This window comes from Bactrocera latifrons, unplaced genomic scaffold (genome assembly GCF_001853355.1).
Source record: "Bactrocera latifrons isolate USDA-ARS-PBARC rearing strain unplaced genomic scaffold, ASM185335v1 scaffold_98, whole genome shotgun sequence".
NCBI classification, from domain to species: Eukaryota; Metazoa; Arthropoda; class Insecta; order Diptera; family Tephritidae; genus Bactrocera; species Bactrocera latifrons.
The window spans coordinates 427,196-447,164 of NW_017537689.1; the positions used below are offsets into that span (position 1 = coordinate 427,196).

Consider the following 19,969-nt stretch of genomic DNA (forward strand, 5'->3'; position numbering starts at 1 on the left):
AGTACATATCTACCTCCATATATATTTTGAAATGAGTGCTGCTTTCGCTTTGTATGCATTTGTCACGTGATGTCTTTACAAAAGAATGTGATGTATATTACAAAAAGAAAATTTGTATATGAAATATTCATATGTACGTTGTAATATATTCAATATCCACCTTCAGCAGCTTTGCATGAAAGCACAAAGGCATACAAGTCGGCATTACTCTCGAGGTTTAAATTTGCTTTTATTTCTTGATGACTTTCCATTCGCTGCCAATCATCTTGAGTACTCTAGCGGCCGTTGCGCATATTGGTCTTTAACGCGATTGATTGCCATCGCATTTGAGTGTAATTAATATATGCATTGTGGAATACTTCGCATTACAGCTTTTGCACGACTTTATCAAATTCATTGGAAAAGTTGCTGTAAGGAAATTACTTTTGAACTTATATTGGGTGCATGTCAAATACTTAAGGTGGTATAAAAAAACGAACAACGAAAACGGACGAAAATCAGTCCTATTACTTTCCGCCAAACCCTGTACATCTTGTGCAAAAACTGAAGCCGCTCAATCTTTTCAAGCGAAATTACTTAACTCTATGGGCTCTTGAAAAGTTCCAAGAAGATTTCATGTTTTCGAGCCAAATTTTGTTCAGCGGTGAAGCCCACTTCTGGCTCAATGGATATGTAGGCAGGTAAAATTGTCGCACTTCGGATGTAGAGCAACCTGAAGAAATTCAAGAGCTGCCATTTCATCCAGAAAAAACAACGGTTTGGTGTGGTTTGGAGGCCGGTGGAACCATCGCTCCACATCTCTTCAAAAATAATGCCGGCGAGAATGTAACCGTCATTGGCGACTGTTATCGCGTGATAACCGACTATTTGATGCTTGATATTGGAGCTCGTGATCTCGGCGACTTTTGGTTTCAAGAAGACAGCGCCACTTTCCACACATCACATCAATCAATGGATTTATTGAGAGAACACTTCGGTGTGCAGGTAATTTCACGTTTTGGGCCGGGCGATTGGACTCCAAGATCATGTGATATTACACAGTTGGACTTTTTTCTGTGGGATTATGTAAAATCTAAAGTCTATGCGGACAATCAGGTTTAGATTCAGGCCTTGGAGCAAGCGTGGCATTTGTCAGTTACCAGTCGAAATGCTCGAACGGGCCATCGAAAATTGGACTTAACGAATGTACCATCTGAGATGCAGCCGCGGCCAATATTTAAAGGAGATCCTCTTCAAAAAATAGGGCCATCCCCATTAAATTTGAAGTGTCTGTGTTTTTTCTTTAAAAAGTAGGGAACCTTGAAATGTAACATCCTTTATAATCTACAGTGATTCGATATCGTCGGTTTTCATAAATGATCAGCTTCTTGAAGTGAGAAGGACGTTTGTAACATTTCAAATCGATTTTAATTTGTGTATATACAGACAGACGTGATGGGCCATGGCTAAATCAAGTCAGCTGGACACACTGTTTATTTATGTACATATGTATTTGTATACTTCAAAGTGCTTCCTTCTGATCACAATTAAGCTATCTGTATTAAGCAAAGAAACCAAATAACTTTATACTTTTTATGCAGTAAAACTTTAACCCTTTAACTGAATAGTCTTTATCTTCCAACTTGCGCTAAAGCTAAATTTTATAATTGAATTTCCAACTAATGAAATAAAAAAATACTGCTAATATTGAGTAAAAGAAAATACACACACACACACACAACTACTAATTCGCCTAAAGACCGCATATTAAATAAAATAGTTATAAAGGAAAATGTTGCAAAACGTCGGATGGCATCGCAAAAGTTTAACGGATAGGTGAGTCAGAAGTCCTATGTGCAAGCTGCACTTTTATATATTTGTACGCCATACATATTAATCTACTAGGGAAGAATGCCTTTTACAGAGTTTCAAGTAAATACTAACACAAAAACTCTTTTCGACTTACACACCGACACAAACACACAGACAAATATTCTAATTGAAAAATCCCTGTAATTGCAGCAATCAACTTTGCCACTTTGAAAACTAAAGCATAAAGAATGATTAGCAAAAAAAGGAAGAACGACTTGTATGACACTAATAATTTCCAGCAACAATAGGAAACAAAAGCTATAAGATACTACGCTATATGTAGAGCTGACTTTTCCTATTAATTTTAAGCAAAGCAGACGGCATTGTGTAAAGTGGTGTATATGAACATTAGGGTGGTAATTAAATGGTGGAAGAAAAATTTTAAATTCGTTTTTTATAAAGTTCGAAATTATAGCCATATTATGGACTATTAGAGACGAAGATGAGATAATAAAATTATGGGACCTTAACTGGTGCATAGAAAAGTTGAGGATATTAAACAATGATTCCAAATTTTATTTTCTAAAACCAAATTTCTACTATAAACGGTAACTAACAGCCAACACTTTGTTGGTAAAAACTCGGATTTGTATACATTTGACTTTTACGGCAAACCCTATTATTCATGTCTGTTAGTAAAACTAAATATTCTAAGCTCCAGCAGTAGTATAATTACAGTCTATGAATATGAAACACAACGGATGGACGAACAAGTTGAAAGCATAATAGTTTTGCAAACACTATGTTGTTCATACAAATTAGCAGACATAGTAGCTGCTTGTAGCTTAGCTGGCATTAGCACGCTCATAGTAAAATTAAAAGTGTGCAAAGAATAATGGGAGAGTAAAGGAAAATTCTATAACAATTCTTTGTAAACTCAAGCAACGAGGGAAAATGTGCTAACAATAGCGGTAATAATTAAGTTAAAGGAAAAAGAATTAACACAAAGGATTGTAAAGTGAGGTTATGTACTTGTATATATATAATGTAATAAGGCCAATTATTTTCATACCAGACATGATATAAATACATTTTGTTTTTAGTAAAATGAGACATGAATTAATATACATACGTGTGTATAAGCCAGTTTAGGAAATAAGGGCAAATACAATGAAGAAATAAAAGTGTTGATGGTTGCAATCGAAAAAATACAAATGAAACATCACATTCTTAAGGAATGTGTTTCGCGTGATTCTATTAACTTATGGTCGACATAATCGGTCTAGTGACCGTACTATTCACAACACCATATCCCATCTTGAGATCCAGCATTTGTTATTGAATATCTATTCGACTGAATACACCTCTTCCAACAGGCAGTGAAGAAAATATTTCAGCCGTTACTGAGAGTATGCACGAAAACTGCAGAGAATCGATTCGTCGCTGCTCTTAGCAGTTCGGACTAACGGTACGGACCATTTGGCTTCAATGGATTTGTTGAGAGAACACTTCAGGAAATTTCACGTTTTGGCCTGCCGATTGGCCACCAAGGTCGTCCGATATCACACCATTAGACTTTTAACTGTGGCGATATTTAAAATCTAAAGTCTATACGGACAATCCGGCTTCGATTCAGGCCTTGAAGTAAAGCATCTATGTGTTATTGGCCAGTTACCTGTCGAAATGGTCAAACGAGTCTCCGAAAATTGGACTCAACATATCGACCATCTGAGACGTAACCTTCGTGGATATATTTCAGKGGTACTGATTGAAAGGAAACAATTTTTTATAATAATTTCGATTTTTTGAATCACTCTGAAGTGTAAAACTTTTCACAAAAACGACTCGTGGTTTTTGGAAAGTTTTCTTTCTGAAAAAAATTAAAATTTTTTCTAGTTCATTGATAATTACAAATATCCATTTATAGTTCTAATAAGATTTTTTGGTTTTTGGATTGGATATAATTTAAAGAAGAAAAATCTTACTCCCCGCCAGACTCCTTTTTTCCGAGCTCTTCTCGGGATATTTTCCAAAATAAATCATCGATTGTTAAAGTATATTAAAATTTATGTATGAACATTTTATTAAATAAAATGCCACTTAAAATATAATTTTGGCTTTAAATATCACAAAGTAAAAATTAATGGAAGAGAGTGTGGACTCATTGCAGAAAATAGAAGATTTTTTAGGCAAGCGAGTGACAAAAGAACACTCCAAATCCTCGTTAAGGTATTTAACTTCTAACACAAAGCTGTCAAACCGGTTTTCTCTGTCTCTTGTTGCTTGAGAAGGTGAAAAAGAGTGAGAGGGTTAGAAGATGGTGAAAAGGAGACACACAGAGATAGAGGCAAGAGAAAGAGAGACACATACAGAAAAATAGTATATAGTATATTTTTATGTTCTCTTTTTTGAGTTACTTGAAAACATTCTCAAAGGAACAAAAATGTAGTCACTTATAAGTAAATAGTTAAGAGGAAGATGAATTGAAGTAATACATTTTATAAAAATATAATCTGCTTTTTAAGAATTTATAGGCCAGATTTATGAACAATTCTAGAGCATTATTTTATATTGAGTAGGAGAGATGGTATTTGTTAAGTCATAAAGTCGTAAAAACTAGCTTATGTCAGTATAGAAAGTGTACTAAAAGCAGAAACTAAGTAAAACGATCCCTCAAGAACTAAAAATTTCTTACAAGCAAGGGGTTCAGTGTTCAAAATGGCAATTTTTTTTTAAATCTTTTATCCCAAAGGTGGCACCTCCTTGTCATCCTGATCATCTATATAAATATATATTATATAATCCTATATATATCTCCATTAGTTTTGATGATCAAAAGAACCGTTAGTTGTTGCAAGAGTATACAAATAAACTTCCAAACTGACGTGAAAACGTTAATCATAGGTTGTTGTTCATTGTAGTGATTGAGATCTAAGTGAAATTAGTTCTTAGGAATAATTACAATTCTTCAAAAGTAAAAAAAAAATAACAAAAAACATTAGCTTCAGCTGCACCGAAGCTAATATACCCTTCACATGTGTATTTCTTTTCGAAACTATGCGTTCAGTTTATATGAAAGCTATATGCTATAGCAATCCGATCTGAACAATTTTTGCTGAGATTATATTATTACCTTAAGCAGTAATCCATATCAAATTTTGTGAAGATACCACGTCAATTGCGAAAGTTTTCCATACAATCCGTTCGAAAGTTGATTCCGATCGTTTGGTTTGCATGGCAGCTATATGATATAGTAAGCCGATCTGAACAATTTCTTCGGATATTACATTGTTGCCCTAGAAAATAACCTATGCTAACATTGGTGAAGATACATTGTCAAACGTGAAAGCTTTCCATACAAGAACTTGATTCCGATCGTTCGGTTTCCATGGCAGCTATATGTTTTAGTAAGCCGATATCGGCACTTCCGACAAATGAGCAGCTTCTTGAATAGAAAATGATAATTGCAAAATATCAAAACGATATCTTAACAAGTAAGGAAGGGCTAAGTTCGGCTGTCACCGAACATTTTATACTCTCGCATGATAAARTGATAATCGAGATTTCAGGTGTGGTTGTGAGCCGATTTCACCCATATTTGGTACATGTCATCACGGTGTTAAGAAAATATTATGGATGCAGCTTCCTTCTGACATTTCTTCCGTAAAATTTAGTGTTTCTGACGTTTTATGTTAGTCGGTTAACGCACTTTTAGTGATTTTCAACATAACCTTTGTATGGGAGGTGGGCGTGGTTACTGTCCGACTTCTTCCATTTTTGAACTGTATATGGAAATGCCTAAAAGAAACGACTCTATACAGTTTGGTTGACATAGCTTTAGTAGTTTTCGAGATATGTACAAAAAAGTTAGTAGGGGCCGGGGCCACGCCCACTTTTCCAAAAAAAATTACGCCAAATATGCCCCTCCCTAATGTGATCCTTCGTGCCAAATTTCATTTTAATATCTTTATTTATGGCTTAGTTATGACATTTTATAGGTTTTCGGTTTCCGCCATTTTGTGGGCGTGGCAGTGGGCCGATTTTGCCCATCTTCGAATAACCTTCTTATTGAGCCAAGAAATACGTGTACCAAGTTTCATCATGATATCTCAATTTTTACTCAAGTTACAGCTTGCACGGACGGACGGGCAGACGGACGGACGGACACACATACATCCGGATTTCAACTCTACTCGTCACCCTGATCACTTTTGTATATATAACCCTATATCTGACTCTTTTAGTTTTAGGACTTACAAACAACCGTTATGTGAACAAAACTATAATACTCTCTTTAGCAACTTTGTTGCGAGAGTATAAAAACGGACAGACAGACAGACGGACATAGCGAAATCGACTCAGCTCAACATACTGCTCATTTAGATATATGCTTCATAGGGTCTCCGATGCTTCCTTCTGGGTGTTACAAACTTCGTGACAAACTTAATATACCCTGTTCAGGGTATAAAAACTGATGAGGAAATGCATCTGATGAGGAAGTAAAGAACGCAGTCTCAAGATATGTGTAGGCAGTCTATATCATATTTTCAGCATTGCTTTTCTTATCTCTAAAGTAAAATATATGGCATATTATAATACTAACTTTCCTTTTCACAACAAATTTCTTGCAAATTATAGCTGCATTGGCACTCATTTAAAATCGCTTGCCTGCATCAACAAAAAAAGGTGACAGCAGAAAAGCTTACCAGCACTTTTCCACCGCTAACTAACAAAAGAAATTTTTCTCCTAAAAGTTTTAACAATTAACAAAATGTTAAGCAAGTTTACTGCCGCCGGCACGAAAAAGTAAACAACAACAACTAACCAAGAAAATTAAATTGCAAACATAATTAAATAAAGGACCAGGACTACCCGCTGTGATTAAAGCCACAGCATTTGCAACATAAATTTAGCGCGCGCCTGCGCTTGCATTCAGCGAGAACGAAAGAAGAAGTTCATTAGTGTAACGGAAGTTAGCATTTCAAGTGTCTTCCGGTTTTTTACGACTTCCCTAACGCGATTTACTACCCGCTGATATGATATAATCACATATAAAGGGAGAGAGAGAGAGAGTGAAGTGCCGCGCATTAAATGTGCCGCCCCGCTTACAACACACATACACACATACATGTATTTACTAATTTAGATATGAGTGAAGGACAAACTTGATGGGCTAAGGGACCAAGAGACTAACGATTTAATGGTTGGTCGCATGAAGAACTAAGAACTATCACAAGTGCCGGCGGGCATAATTAAATTTTCCGAGTGGTCACCTGGCAGTTAAAGTGGAACTCTTAGCAGTATACTATTTAGGACCGCTTTGATGGGTACGATGGCGAGCGGCGCTAAAGTAGTGAAAAAGTATTAAGTACGGCAACAATAACATTGGCTTTTGTGGTGGTAAATAAAATAGGCTTGGGGTTAAGGCGAGAAAGTTAACTCTGGTGAGTTAGTTATTAGCACGTTGTTGTTGTACTGCTGCACTTACTCTCAAGCAGTAGATTATGCGATGTTTATACCCTTAATGTTTATAAGAAACTTGTCATGAAGATCGTTAAACACAGAAGAAGCGTCGGAGATCCTTTATACTGTTTGTATATAAGCGAACTAAGTGGTAAAGTTTTTGAAATATCGATAAGAAATTTTGCGAAAGTTATTTTCTTTAAAGGCAAAGGCTAATATGTCGGGATCTCTAATATTGTATCATTATGACATGCAGCTGTCATACAATGTGAGCGCTCAAAATCAAGTCCTTCTATGGAAAAGTTTTTTATTTGACACGATATCTTCATGATATTAGATCTGAATAATTGACTAAAGCAACACTATATCATATAGCTGCCGTACAAACTGAACGTTCTAAATCAAATTCTTGTATGAAAAACTTTCTAATTTGGCAAGATATCTTCACGAAACTCAACACATATTATTGCCTACAACAATACTATATTCTTGAAAAAATAGTTCGGTTTGGACTACTATAGCATATAGCTGCTTTTATGATGTAAAAATGCACGAGTGTAGGGTAAAAAAGCTTCGGTGCAAGTTTAAATTTTCTCTTGTTTTTCGTTGCACAATTACTTCCTCAACACTTCTTATTATCATTTTTTATATTTTCTTGCAGCCATTAAGAAGTCAAACAAAAAATTTTCATCAATTAAATTAGGAAGAAGCATAGTAAAATAAAAAGAAGCATAATAAAAAAGAACTGGTAAAAATATAGAACAACAAAATCTTGCAAAACTGGCAGCCATGGTTCTCCTGGCAACTATCGGCCACAATTTCGAATTAATTTCCACAGCAATAAATTGAGGTGTGGCAACAAAAAGTGATTTGCAAAATATTTTCCAAGCAATTTTCTTTGCAAAGTCTGTTATACTTTTTCCCTCAATTCTTTTACATTTCTCCCTCACTGCTTTTATATTCCCCCTCTGCTCGCTTCCTCTTCACAGTCATGCCGTAAACGAATTTTTCACATTTTGTACGACAAGTGGCTTTTTGCCAGTCTGAATTCTTGTCGTGCTTGTAAGCTGTCATTAAATTTATGTTTCGCGTTGAATCTGCTCACATGCGGTGCATTAATAAGCGCTTTGCCTGCCTTTCTGGGCCTTTTTACGTTTGCACTTCATAAGCATTTACTTTGACACTCTCAACGGTAACCTTGTTGCTTGCTTTACACTCATTTAGCTGTGTTACTACGTTGCTTTCATCTTTGCTCAAGTGTATTGCAGTTGTCGACTATAAAACTTTCACCCGACTTGAGTAGACAGAGGCTAAAAAAAAGCAAAAAATAAAATATATACCGAGAGTATGGATATTACTTATCTAGTTAAGCAATGCGACTTTTAAAACATGTTTGACTGGTCTTGTACCATAATTTGATGGGGAAGTGAGCTTGAAGTTTTAAATCGAAGGTTTCAAGACCGCAGCATGCTCTTGTAGAACCTAAGGAGGTGATGTAGTCACTGATGCCCAGAGCATACTGAAATTATAGAACACTTCTGATGAGTGGCAGTGAAAGCAAAACACCAGGAGATCGTGAACCAGATTCCTAAATCGATGACGATGTATTAAGAAGTTCGAATAGCATTTACCTGTCTAAAGAAAAAAAAGCGGCGGAAGCGGCGATGGATTGCCGGCCGAGCTATTAAATTACAGCGGCGAAGAACTGATAAAGAGTATGCAACAGCTTCTTTATAGAATATGGTCGGACGAAAGCATGCCCAACGATTGGAATTTAAGTGTGCTCTGCCCAATCCACAAAAAAGGAGACCCCACAATCTGCGCGAATTACCGAGGGATAAGAGTACTCAACATCGCATAGAAGGTTCTATCGAGTGTATTGTGTGAAAGATTAAAGCCAATCAATAAACTAATTAATACAGATTGTTAGCTAAAATATGCTGCGAAACTCTGTGACGGTCTGATATAATAGTGTCACTTGGATAATTCTTTGCTGACCTGAGAAAGATTGTTATCAGAATTGAATGGATATTATTATCTTCACTCTTAGAAATCATACTAAGCTGATCGAGGTCTGATATGAATATGAAATTTTCCTTCTTTCTTGATGATCGATATGAAGCTAAACCAATTATGTCCTGTAAAATATATTCCAATCAGGTTTAGTGTACACCTTGGTAGTCGTTTGCCCAAGCTATTCTTACCTATTTGTTATAAATTTGGATGAATCATCAGCTTTATATTCTTTACAGATTAAACGGAAATCTACAGAACAAGATATCGATCTATAAGTAATGCAGTTAAATGTTTACTTTGAACAATAACATACAACTGAGAGCTTAGCAGGCGCTGGTCAACAACAACCAGAACATTTGTGACTGCAAGCTCCTTCTCGTCCAAAGTAAACTGTAAGTGGTCCTCCGACGGTAGGTGTTGTAACTGGACATTGTCTAAGAGATATAAAGCTGTATGAAGAAAGGAGAGGTAAAATCATTTCGTCACTTAATTCTCTAACTCCCGGCTTTTGTTAGATTGAGATTGAAGCATCTTTGTAAACACACCTCTGGAGAATCTAGCAAAGTGGCTGGAATTGATGTTAACTGCCTTAATAAATTTAGTAGGGTCAAAACGCTTTGTCGCTCAATGAGTTGAGACTATATAAGGACTTTTTGGGTAACACAAAGGACAAATATCTGTCTAAGTGAAGTCTATCGATTTAGGTTCAACCTCGCGACCTAACCTAACCTGACCTATGTGAAGAACTTAAACTCTACGTTAACTCTGAAACATAACTATGATGTTGATCATAACTATGATGTTGATCTGAGGAGTTTGCTCTCGAAGCTCCACCAAGCTTAGCTGCTCGGAGTGGGTTAAAAAATAGATAGAAAAGGATTCTGCAGAATTGGTTACGCCTTAAAATTTTGTTTTTGTTTGATAAATCTAAAAAAATTCTCAACATAACAGCAGTCTGGCTGCCGATCGAGCAAGTCAAGGAGAGTAAATTAAAAGTACAAGGAGAGTGAATATAACAAAAATTAACTTTTTCGAGAAAACCAAGGAGAGTGAATATAGTAATATAAGTCAATTAAGATATGTTCATTGGGTAAAAATTATACAGACATACATACATATACATGTATCTTATTTAAGGTGTAGCTGCCAGTATGCAAATAAAGCTTAAAAATTATAGTTAAGCTTGTGCGTGTGATTTCGTGTTGCATGCTTGTCGGTAGTTGACGAAAATACTTTATTGCATGAAATTTTTAAAAGGTTATTGCCATGTCGCCAACTTGCTGTGGCCCGACACGTTTGCAAGCCGACGAGTAAATATGCAGACACATACACAAACACACATACGTATATTTTATGTATGGTGAAGGCACACACATTTATCTTCTGGTTGTTTATTGCCGTTGCAAGTGCAACATGTTTGCTGTAGTTAGTTGCAGCAGGCGACATTTCTGTGCGCCAGATAATTGCATGCAACACAACTGGTGTGGCAAGTGGAGAAATGCATTAAATTAGTAGTGTGTGTGTTTGTGTGTGTAGGCAGGATATGTAAATGCATGTAGGTGCCGTTATACATATATAGTATATGAGTGTATTTGTGTGCATAGCTGTTTACACAGTTGTTGTTGATGTTTGTTGTTGATTTACTGTTGGCCCGCTTCCCATTGCTGCCACAGCTGTCTACCACATGCATACATATATCAACTTAACTGTCTCACTTGTCGCTGTGCACACTTGTCGTTGTTGTTATTGCTGTTATTGGCAACTATCTGTGCAACCGAAGTTATCAGCAACACTAAAGGTAAACACAAGCAATCCGTTGTAAAGCACCGTTAAGTTGCCGCATCGAGTTGCCGGATATTTGGYTTATCTTGTCTTGTCTTGTCTATTTGGCTGAGCCCGAATAGTTCATCAACGAGCAAAAGTTTATTTATTCAACTCATCAAAAAGCAATTCGTCGTCTGGACGTCTGAGCGCGACACTCGCCCAAGAGTGTGGGTATACGTCACTTGTGGGTGGATTTTTGTATGCGTGTGTGTGTGACTGCAAGTGCAAGTTTGCTTCAATATGCAAGTTATTTTTGGCTCTGGCACTTTCTTTATTACCATTTGCCGTTATGTACGGCTGAGTATAGCATTTACTACAGCCAATTTAAAAGCGTCTTCCACAGTCTGTCTGTGTTTTGGAAATAAATTTGTTTGATTGCTTTGTGAGCATTTATGTATGTCTGGCTAGAAAAATGAAGACTAAGAATAGCAAATAAATAGCAAATCGCTATTTTAAGTTCTTCCCTCGATAAGTTTTAGAGAAAAGTCTGACTGAGACATTTAAACTAATGTTTGTACATTAAAATATTTATTGCATGTACGCAAAGTAGTTTAGTTCTTGGGGACTTGTGACCACAAAACCATGTCGGCTAGTGACCCAAGTACTAAAAGTTTTCAGTGAAGTAAAACGCATGCGGGTTAACTGTTTCAAGTGTTTATTTATGTATACAAATGCGTCACTGTACCGCAGTTGGATACTTAGTAAAATATCAAGAGCTTTTACTGTGCTTTTATTACATACTACTGCGGGCAAAAAGTAGTAAGACTTTTTACCTTAAATTCTCAGGAATACACATTCGATGAAATATTTTTTTTCTAGGTTGATATAAATGCCAACGACATCTGTGCCAAATGTCACATGAAAATAATGATTAGTGTTTAGAATACGCTTGTCTTTCTGAAATACATAAAGTGCATGTTGGAAAAGGCTCTTGGTGATAATTGTTTGTCCCGGAAAAGTGTTTTCGATTCGTACAAATTATTCAAAGAGGGCCGAGAATGCGTTGGAGTTGAACTACGCCCAGGTCATCAACATCAGCTGATGATCGATACGTCTATTACATATATAGTACAATTGGTGAACTTAAGAATCAACCATTAACAGTCAGAGATCCTCCTGGCATCATTTTAATAGCAGAAGGATCTGCGAAAACTATTTTGAAAGTTTATTTGGGCCTACGAAAAGTGAAAGCACGATTGGTTTCAAAATCACTAAATGTTTTCGAAAACAGCGTCGCATCAACGTCTGTGAAACAATGCTTTCTGACTTAAAGGATGTCATGCAACACATAGTCTTGGATCTATGCTCAAGGCTCGGAAACAGACGATCAGTCGGCCGAATATCGTGGCAAAGGTGAGCAGAAGTCGAAAAATACACTTAAAAGCTGGACAAAAATCAAGGTTATGTTGACAGTTTTCTACGACTGGAATTTAATAAGTAAAGTCATTTTAAATCATTCTGCTTCCCGGTTGTTTTTCATATAAAATATTGACGAAGAACGTCCTGGATGGCTAATAAAATTTTTGAAGATGAGAAACCGGAAGATTATTGAAAATTACGAGAATAGCTGACAGAATCTTCGGGAGTCACCCAAGCAGCAACTTTAACACTTTAAAGACAGTCGGATACATTCAATAGCAACTGGGTGTCACATGAATTGGTGCCAAGAAATGTTTAAGAGGATCAGAGTAGATCAGAAATGCTGCTTGAACGCTACGAAAAGAAATTGTTTTTTCATCAGATTATGTCTGTTGATGAAAAATGAATCTAGTATGACAATACCACGCACAAAAAAGCAATCGTGGAATATGGCCAACCAACTACATCAACCGCAAAGCTGAATAGGATAGGAAGGCCGTGTTGTGGTACGTGCTGCTAAAACCGGGTGAAACCATTAAAAGGGAACCCTACCGATAATAATACATCACATTCCTCATATTGCTCATTCATATTGATTGGTTAAAAACTATTTGGAAAATAATGATTACGAATTTTTCCCGCACCTGTCTTATAGCACAGATCTTGACCCTTTTGCTTACCATTTGTTACGGTCGATGCAAAACTCACTCACTGAAATAAGATGCACATCTTCACATTAGAACAGGGTAAAAAAATTCCCGTTATTCATTCACAGTCCTTTGGGTTGAAATCCATAATACTTTTAGGCTAATATTTTGGGTATAAAACGAGTCAATAATGGATTCGAACCAAAAGACCTGAATCTTTTGCAAACCCAACCTCGAGTGGAGCGGTATATGCTTTCCAAATTAGCTGAGGACCACACAACATTTTCATCAAATTCTTGATTACTGGCGATGACACGAGAGCTTATGAATATAACGCAATAATCCAGCGAATGGCTCCAAAAAAATTTTGCCGAAACTGAAGGAATCAAAATTTGATAAGGCTGAAGACCATTCCGGCTTATAATAGGTATATGTACATTTGGATTATGTATTCAAGGTCTGGTAAAGATTTATATTAAAATATCTGAAAAGTAGTGTTTTTTGTCAGTCTGGGTTTAATTTGAATTAGTTTTGAGTACACTTATGCATTCCGAGAAGTTTAGTTTAAATGAATGATGGAGGAAAATTTCTAATACGTTGTCGGTGCTGAGAAGGACTGTAGTAATGAACTCAGTATTGAACACTTTCTGCTTTACTAGCGTAGACACTGCTTACCACCGTCAATATTGAACGTATAGCTTTAATATCGGCTTTTCAGAATTAGTTCAAAATAATCACTTTCACTAAATAATTTTGCAAATATTTCGGTAAAAGTGGTAAAATTTAGCTTAAACTTTATTGTTTCATTTCCTTAGGCTCTTGTCTTCCTTATGCCCTCAAACTTTAGTAATAAAAAAACAGCATGCGCAAATTACTTCTAATAAAAGCAATAAAAACCCGAAAGACAATTGTAGAATTCAAATTAAACTTTACAGCCCATAATGCTGGAGGAAATTTATCACCTTTACCCGCGCCAATAGATTGTAATCTAACAAATGACAGCTTTCATTAAAAACACAACCATTCATTATCATTTAAACAAATTTTCTTTGACTGTAACAAGTAAGTGAAATTTAAATTTATAGCAACGACATGCTAACACTGTTTTATTTGTTTGTGTTGGTAGCCGGTGATGGGGGGTACCGGCATTTGGTTAAGTGTAGTTAAACCCGTACGAATGTGTCAGGCCGAGTAAACAATTCACACCTGCTAAACCTTTGTTGGTTTAATAATTTCTTGTCTAATCCCAACAAAGCGGTTTACCAACACACCGATATACATAAACACATATATGTACATATATTTGCATGTAGCAGGTGCTTGGCGGTGTTTAGCGAGTGGCAACTAGTAATAAGATACAAGTAAATGGCTACACACATATATATAGAAGCAAATAAACAACGCACAAATACAAACAAACACACATACATATGTAGATAAGTATGTATGTATATGTAAGTAGATGTTTGTGTGTAGGCCAGAAGCATTTAAAGGCCATTTGGTTGTCACTGTCTACTTGTGATTGCTTGCCATCGGCGTTTATCACTGTTTGCCTATCTGCGTGTATTTGCCCATTCGCTCCGTTTGCTTGCTTGCCGGCTAACGCAAACAATGAGATGGGCATGCAAACAACCCGGCAGTCTAGCATGGCAGGCTGATAGTCAGGCCACTGACAAAGGTAAGCAACGATGTGCGATGCGGATAATTGTGTATGCCTTGGAAAGATATATATCTATTTGAAGGAGCGTTCTTTTTAATTTTATATCGTTAAATTCCGTGGGATTTAAGTAAAATGAACGTACTGAAATTGAATTGGGCTTGAGAAGATTGTTTATATAATACATATATAGTTTAGTGGTGACATTTAAGAAACTGTTAAGTTGCCATAATTTGTTTTAGAAATAGTTCGAAATTTGTAAACTTTGGTATATGGTACAAAAAGTTGTTTCGAAACGCTTTTAAAATTTCCAAATCTTTGAGTTAAGTATCGAAAATTTCGGGATCAGGTTTGGGAATATTTTAAGGAACAGTTAARTTGCAATAATTTGTTTTGAAAATAGTTCGAAATTTCTAAAATTTGGAATATAATATAAAATTCGGGATCCCGAAATTTCGGGCTTCAGCTTAAAACAAAAATTTGTTTCGAAATGATTTTAAAATTTACAAATCTTTCAAATAAATATCAAAAATTGGAATCCCGATACTTCAAGGTTTAGGTTTCGGGATCGCAATTTTAACTTAGTCATAATCAATTTCAACATAATCATTATCATTCCATTTATTTAAAAAAAATGCGAAGCCGAAAAAGTTTGTCTAATATGAAACATAGATGTCCCGAAGTTTCGGGATCCCGATTTTTAATTTTATTTACATAAGAAATGCTTTGAAAAACTGATATGCCTAAAATCACTGACACAATCATACAAAATCAGCACACTCAGAATCTTTAATTTCTGCGCTCTGTTGCCATGTTCTGTCTGCTTCGTTCCCTTCTTCAAGAGCACATATGCACACACGGACAAAATATTCAATCATTTTGCAAATGTCTAACGAATTTACATCCATCCACTTCACTTGTCTTATAACTCCATAGACAATATGTCCTTGGCTATGGCAGTTAAGAGAATGCTGCTTCAATCGCAGAAGCGAAATGTACGTGTATATAAGTAAATAAGTATTTTACTATGGAGCATTTGAATACGTACATATGTGTTTCTATGAAATTTCTTTTATGTATGTATGTATGCGAGAGCTTACTTGCTATGATTTACTTTTACAGCCGCTTCAGATTTTTTTTCAATTCCGCGGAAATATTGAAACACGTATCTTTTCATCAAAGCTCACGCAGTTTGTTTAGGCTTTGAAAATTGTGGTGAGTGTATGTGTGAGTGTTTATCTGAAATGTTTGTGTTTGGTTCAGTAAATTTATCACATTCAAGAACGTTTTACCCCAAGTCTAAACTGATTTAATTTGAGAAGAAGTGAAAGTGTGTTGCAAATGCAAAGCCGATGTATGTATTATATAGAGGTACTTAAGTTTTTGTATAAAATTATCAAAATATTAAATGAAAATTACTATCAAATTAAATTAAAATAACAATATCGGAATTCAAGGAAATGTATGGCAATAAATAATAATGAAATATTGTAATAAAAAGTGATTATTAAGTGATAATCAAACTAAACGAGGCAAGCAATGTGAAGCAAAACGATTTTATATTTAATTTTCGAGTCACTCAAACATGAAAATTGGTCACATGTGCTTTTAGCTTGGCGTAACAGCGAAAAATATGATAGGTTTATACAGCTTTTAACTTCTTTGAATTTTGCAATCAAACAAAATTATCAGCAGCAGAATGGATAAATCAAAGTAGTTACGATAACCCTTTATTACAGCAAATAAATTTTAAAAGCTTTCAAATTAGTCTATTCATAAAAAAGATACAAAGTGGGAAAATCTGCAATTAAATTGATTAAGTTCAAAGGGCGTATACGTAATCTAATTAGGCGCTGCCATTAAAGGGCTGGTCGGTGGCGTATACGTAACTTTTGCTTTGTATGTGGCAGGAGGCAAGGTGGTGTGAAATTAATTTAATTTTGAAAGAGTAAAGTGCTTTTACCGTTATGCACTTTTACGTTGCTAAAATTGTAGCATGCGAAAATATAAAAGGGGAGTTCAAAGGAAATGTTTTTTTTAATTTTTTTTTGCATTTAAATGATTTTAAACGCTTTTAGGTTACAAGCGAAATGGTTTGAGTAGTAGTTTTTTGAGTTGCCATTACAATTTATGCAAAGTGTTGCTATTAAAATAATTTGATTAATCGTAAAAACGTGTAAAATTGGTGATAGAGATGTGACAGTTGCCTGCCTGGTAGAGGAGTTAAGCAATTTATTTTGGCTGCTGAAAAATATTGTGAATCATTTTACTTTTTTCTTTAAATGCGTCAGTATTTGTGCTAAAGAAATTTATTTATTTTTAAAATGCCTAMATTTTTTGCTGAGGAATATATTTATTTATGTGGCTGTGGCGTATACGTAACCTTATGCTGATGTCAATCATATTCATGCGTGAAAGGGCGTATACGTAACTTTTTGAATACAATTACTGTGAATTATTATGTACTTCCCTGAAATGAATTTGGTCGTAAACAAGCTTTGTAAAACAAGAGGAAGCTTAACCGCTGCTAGAATCCTTTCAACAAATTAAAAACTTACCATACAAAAACTTGACCTTCATACGTCACTTTGTATGGTAGCTATATGCTACAGTTTTCCGATCTGAACTTAGAAGGTTACAGCACTGCTTTGGATAATAAGCCATAGCAAATTTCCTGGAGAAATCTTGGCAAATAAAAAAGTTTTCCATTCAAGGACTTACTTTTCATCAATAAGTATGTATGGTGGCTATATGCTATAGTGGTCCGATTTGAACAATTTGTTCGTAGATTTTTACTATGGTTTTGGAAAATAACTTATGCCAAATTTCATCAAGATATCTGGTTAAATAAAAAAGTTTTCATACAGAATTTTGATTTTGATCGTTAAGTTTGTATGGTAGCTATATGCTACTGTGGTTCGATCTCAACAATTTTTTCGGAGATTTTACCGCTAATCTGAAGAATAATTTGTGCCACATTTCGAACAAAATATCTATTCAAGTAAAAAAGTTCGCCATACCAAGACTTAATTAAGATCGTTTGGTTCAGAACTTATTTTGCGCCAACAAACAAATTAAAAATTGAATGTTTTCGGGTTTTCCTAGAAACCCCCTGCGAATAATTATTTCTTCAAAAGAGTCTATAAATGAAAAGTATGCAATTTATAAAACAAAATACGCAAATCAGAAAATCTCAACTTCTTCCTAACATCATTCAAGTTGCTATTGTTCTATACAGCTATGCCACACACAAACACATCTACACAAATGCGCTTGATTTTTACACCAAAAGTGAGAGGTTTCATTCACAAAAAGTGCTCATTTGGAATGCAGTCAAAAAACTCGCGCCCTAAGTCCCGTCTCACAACTTTGCGAGGAATTTTCATTTTCAAGCTTCGCCGTTTTGCCTTGGAACGTCACCATAGCATTGAAAAGTTGCACAGTCGCAGCGTCTTTTGTGTGCTCGTTGTGCGTTTTGAGCAATTGGGAAAAGTTGAAATTTGGCATAATAATCAGCAGCAGCAACGTCAGCATCGCCACAACAAGCAAACCATTTGTTTTGCGCATTCAGTATTCAGCGAGTAAATAATGAAAAGTACAATAACAACACAAAGTAAGCACACAAATAATATGCAGCGAAAGAATTCGAAAAGTAAAGTAATAGAAGAAAATTTCGAGAAACCAAAAAAAAAAAAAAAAAAAAAAAAAAAACAAAAAAAAAAAAAAAAAAAACAAATACATCAAATATTAAGCTGAAGCGGTGCTTTGCCTGCACAGTTATTTGCATAATAAGAAAACAGCAATAAGTTGAGGAAAGAAAGCATGCTGACTTTTGAAATTTCGGAGTACATATTTGCGTAGTCAGACTTTTGCCAAACCGCACTGAAAGAAAATATTTCATAATTGTATGCTTTTTGTATGTATGTATGTGAACGCATAAATTCTTAATATTTCGTATGTAAATTTCTTTTTAATAAATCTTCTACTCACTGCACTGCGACTCGTCCGATTTGTCCTCACAATCGTCGGTCATATCACAACGAAAATGCGGCGGTATGCAGTAGGTCTTATTGAAGACATATTGACCGCAGTTGATTTGGCCCGCCTCACACTCAGGTGGCGCTGGAAGTTGAAAATTTACATTAATTTATTATGAGAGAGAAAATTAGAAACATAAAATAAGGCGAATTATCAATGCTAAATTACATTAAAATAATTATAAAATATTAAAAAATAATAATTTAACAAAATGTTAAAATTTTGAATTATTAGATAAATGGTTGAAATGATCTATTCTGTTTATGAAGGTTTAGTCATCTTTATAGAGGATTGTAGAAGAACATAATTCTTTTGTTTTTGATCAGTCTATACGCTTTGAAATATTCTAATCGTAATATAGCTGTATTTATGTCTCCGCATATGAAAATAGATAAATGGCCATATAATTACTTTTCGTATTGACAGAATTTCGTATTGACGTATTCATCGACTATCTTGAGAAAGGGAAACTATCATCAGAGATTATTCTATAAGAATTTGGGATTTTTAAAGAATGATATCGTGCAAAAAATTGATCAGATTTGAGAAGAAATCAATTGCGGTTTCAAAGCGAGGGTTTCATAAGTCAATGGAAATTATGTCACAATCGCATGAATTGTTTTTAGAATTATTTCTGCATCTCCCGTGTATGGCTTTAAACAATATTTTGTTTTGAAATCTGAGCATAAGCGCTAGAAAAATTTGGGCTGTGTGGTGATACCAGCCAATGCTGAGCGCCATTTTAAAGCAAAAAAAAAAAGAAATTTTGCTGATATTATCTCAAAATTAAATATAAATTTCATGTCCCAAAAATTGGCTTAAAARTTATTATTAATTATTAATTATTATTTCAGCCGGTTCAAAAAGGAAAAACAAAATTCACAAACTTACAAAAAGCTTTATTTTACTAAAATTTCGACACTTTTATTGCATTTAATTAATTTTATTTATAACTTCAGTTCTTTTTATTTTAAGTTTCTCTTAAAAAAAAAAAATTTTTTATTAAAATTTGTGGAATTTTTTTATTCCTTTTCTTCCCATATTTTAATTGGAAAAATAGTTTTTTTACTTCAATTTTATTTAATAAAAAAATATTTTATCAATATCATATCTGATTTTTGTTTACGGGTTAAATTTAAAATTTTTTAGAAAATTTTTTTTGTTGTTTTTCATT

At 34.8% G+C, this 19,969-nt stretch overlaps 1 protein-coding gene across 2 annotated transcripts in view; it reads right to left on the minus strand.

The window, feature by feature from the left end:
* Nucleotides 1-19,969, minus strand: part of LOC108977950 (low-density lipoprotein receptor-related protein 2) — a 406,886-nt gene that overhangs the window by 20,423 nt on the left and 366,494 nt on the right. For both annotated transcript variants that reach the window (XM_018947946.1, XM_018947945.1), the window contains exon 4: nucleotides 18,748-18,879. In XM_018947946.1, the coding sequence (XP_018803491.1) occupies nucleotides 18,748-18,879 (132 nt within the window). The remainder of the gene's footprint in view (nucleotides 1-18,747; nucleotides 18,880-19,969) is intronic.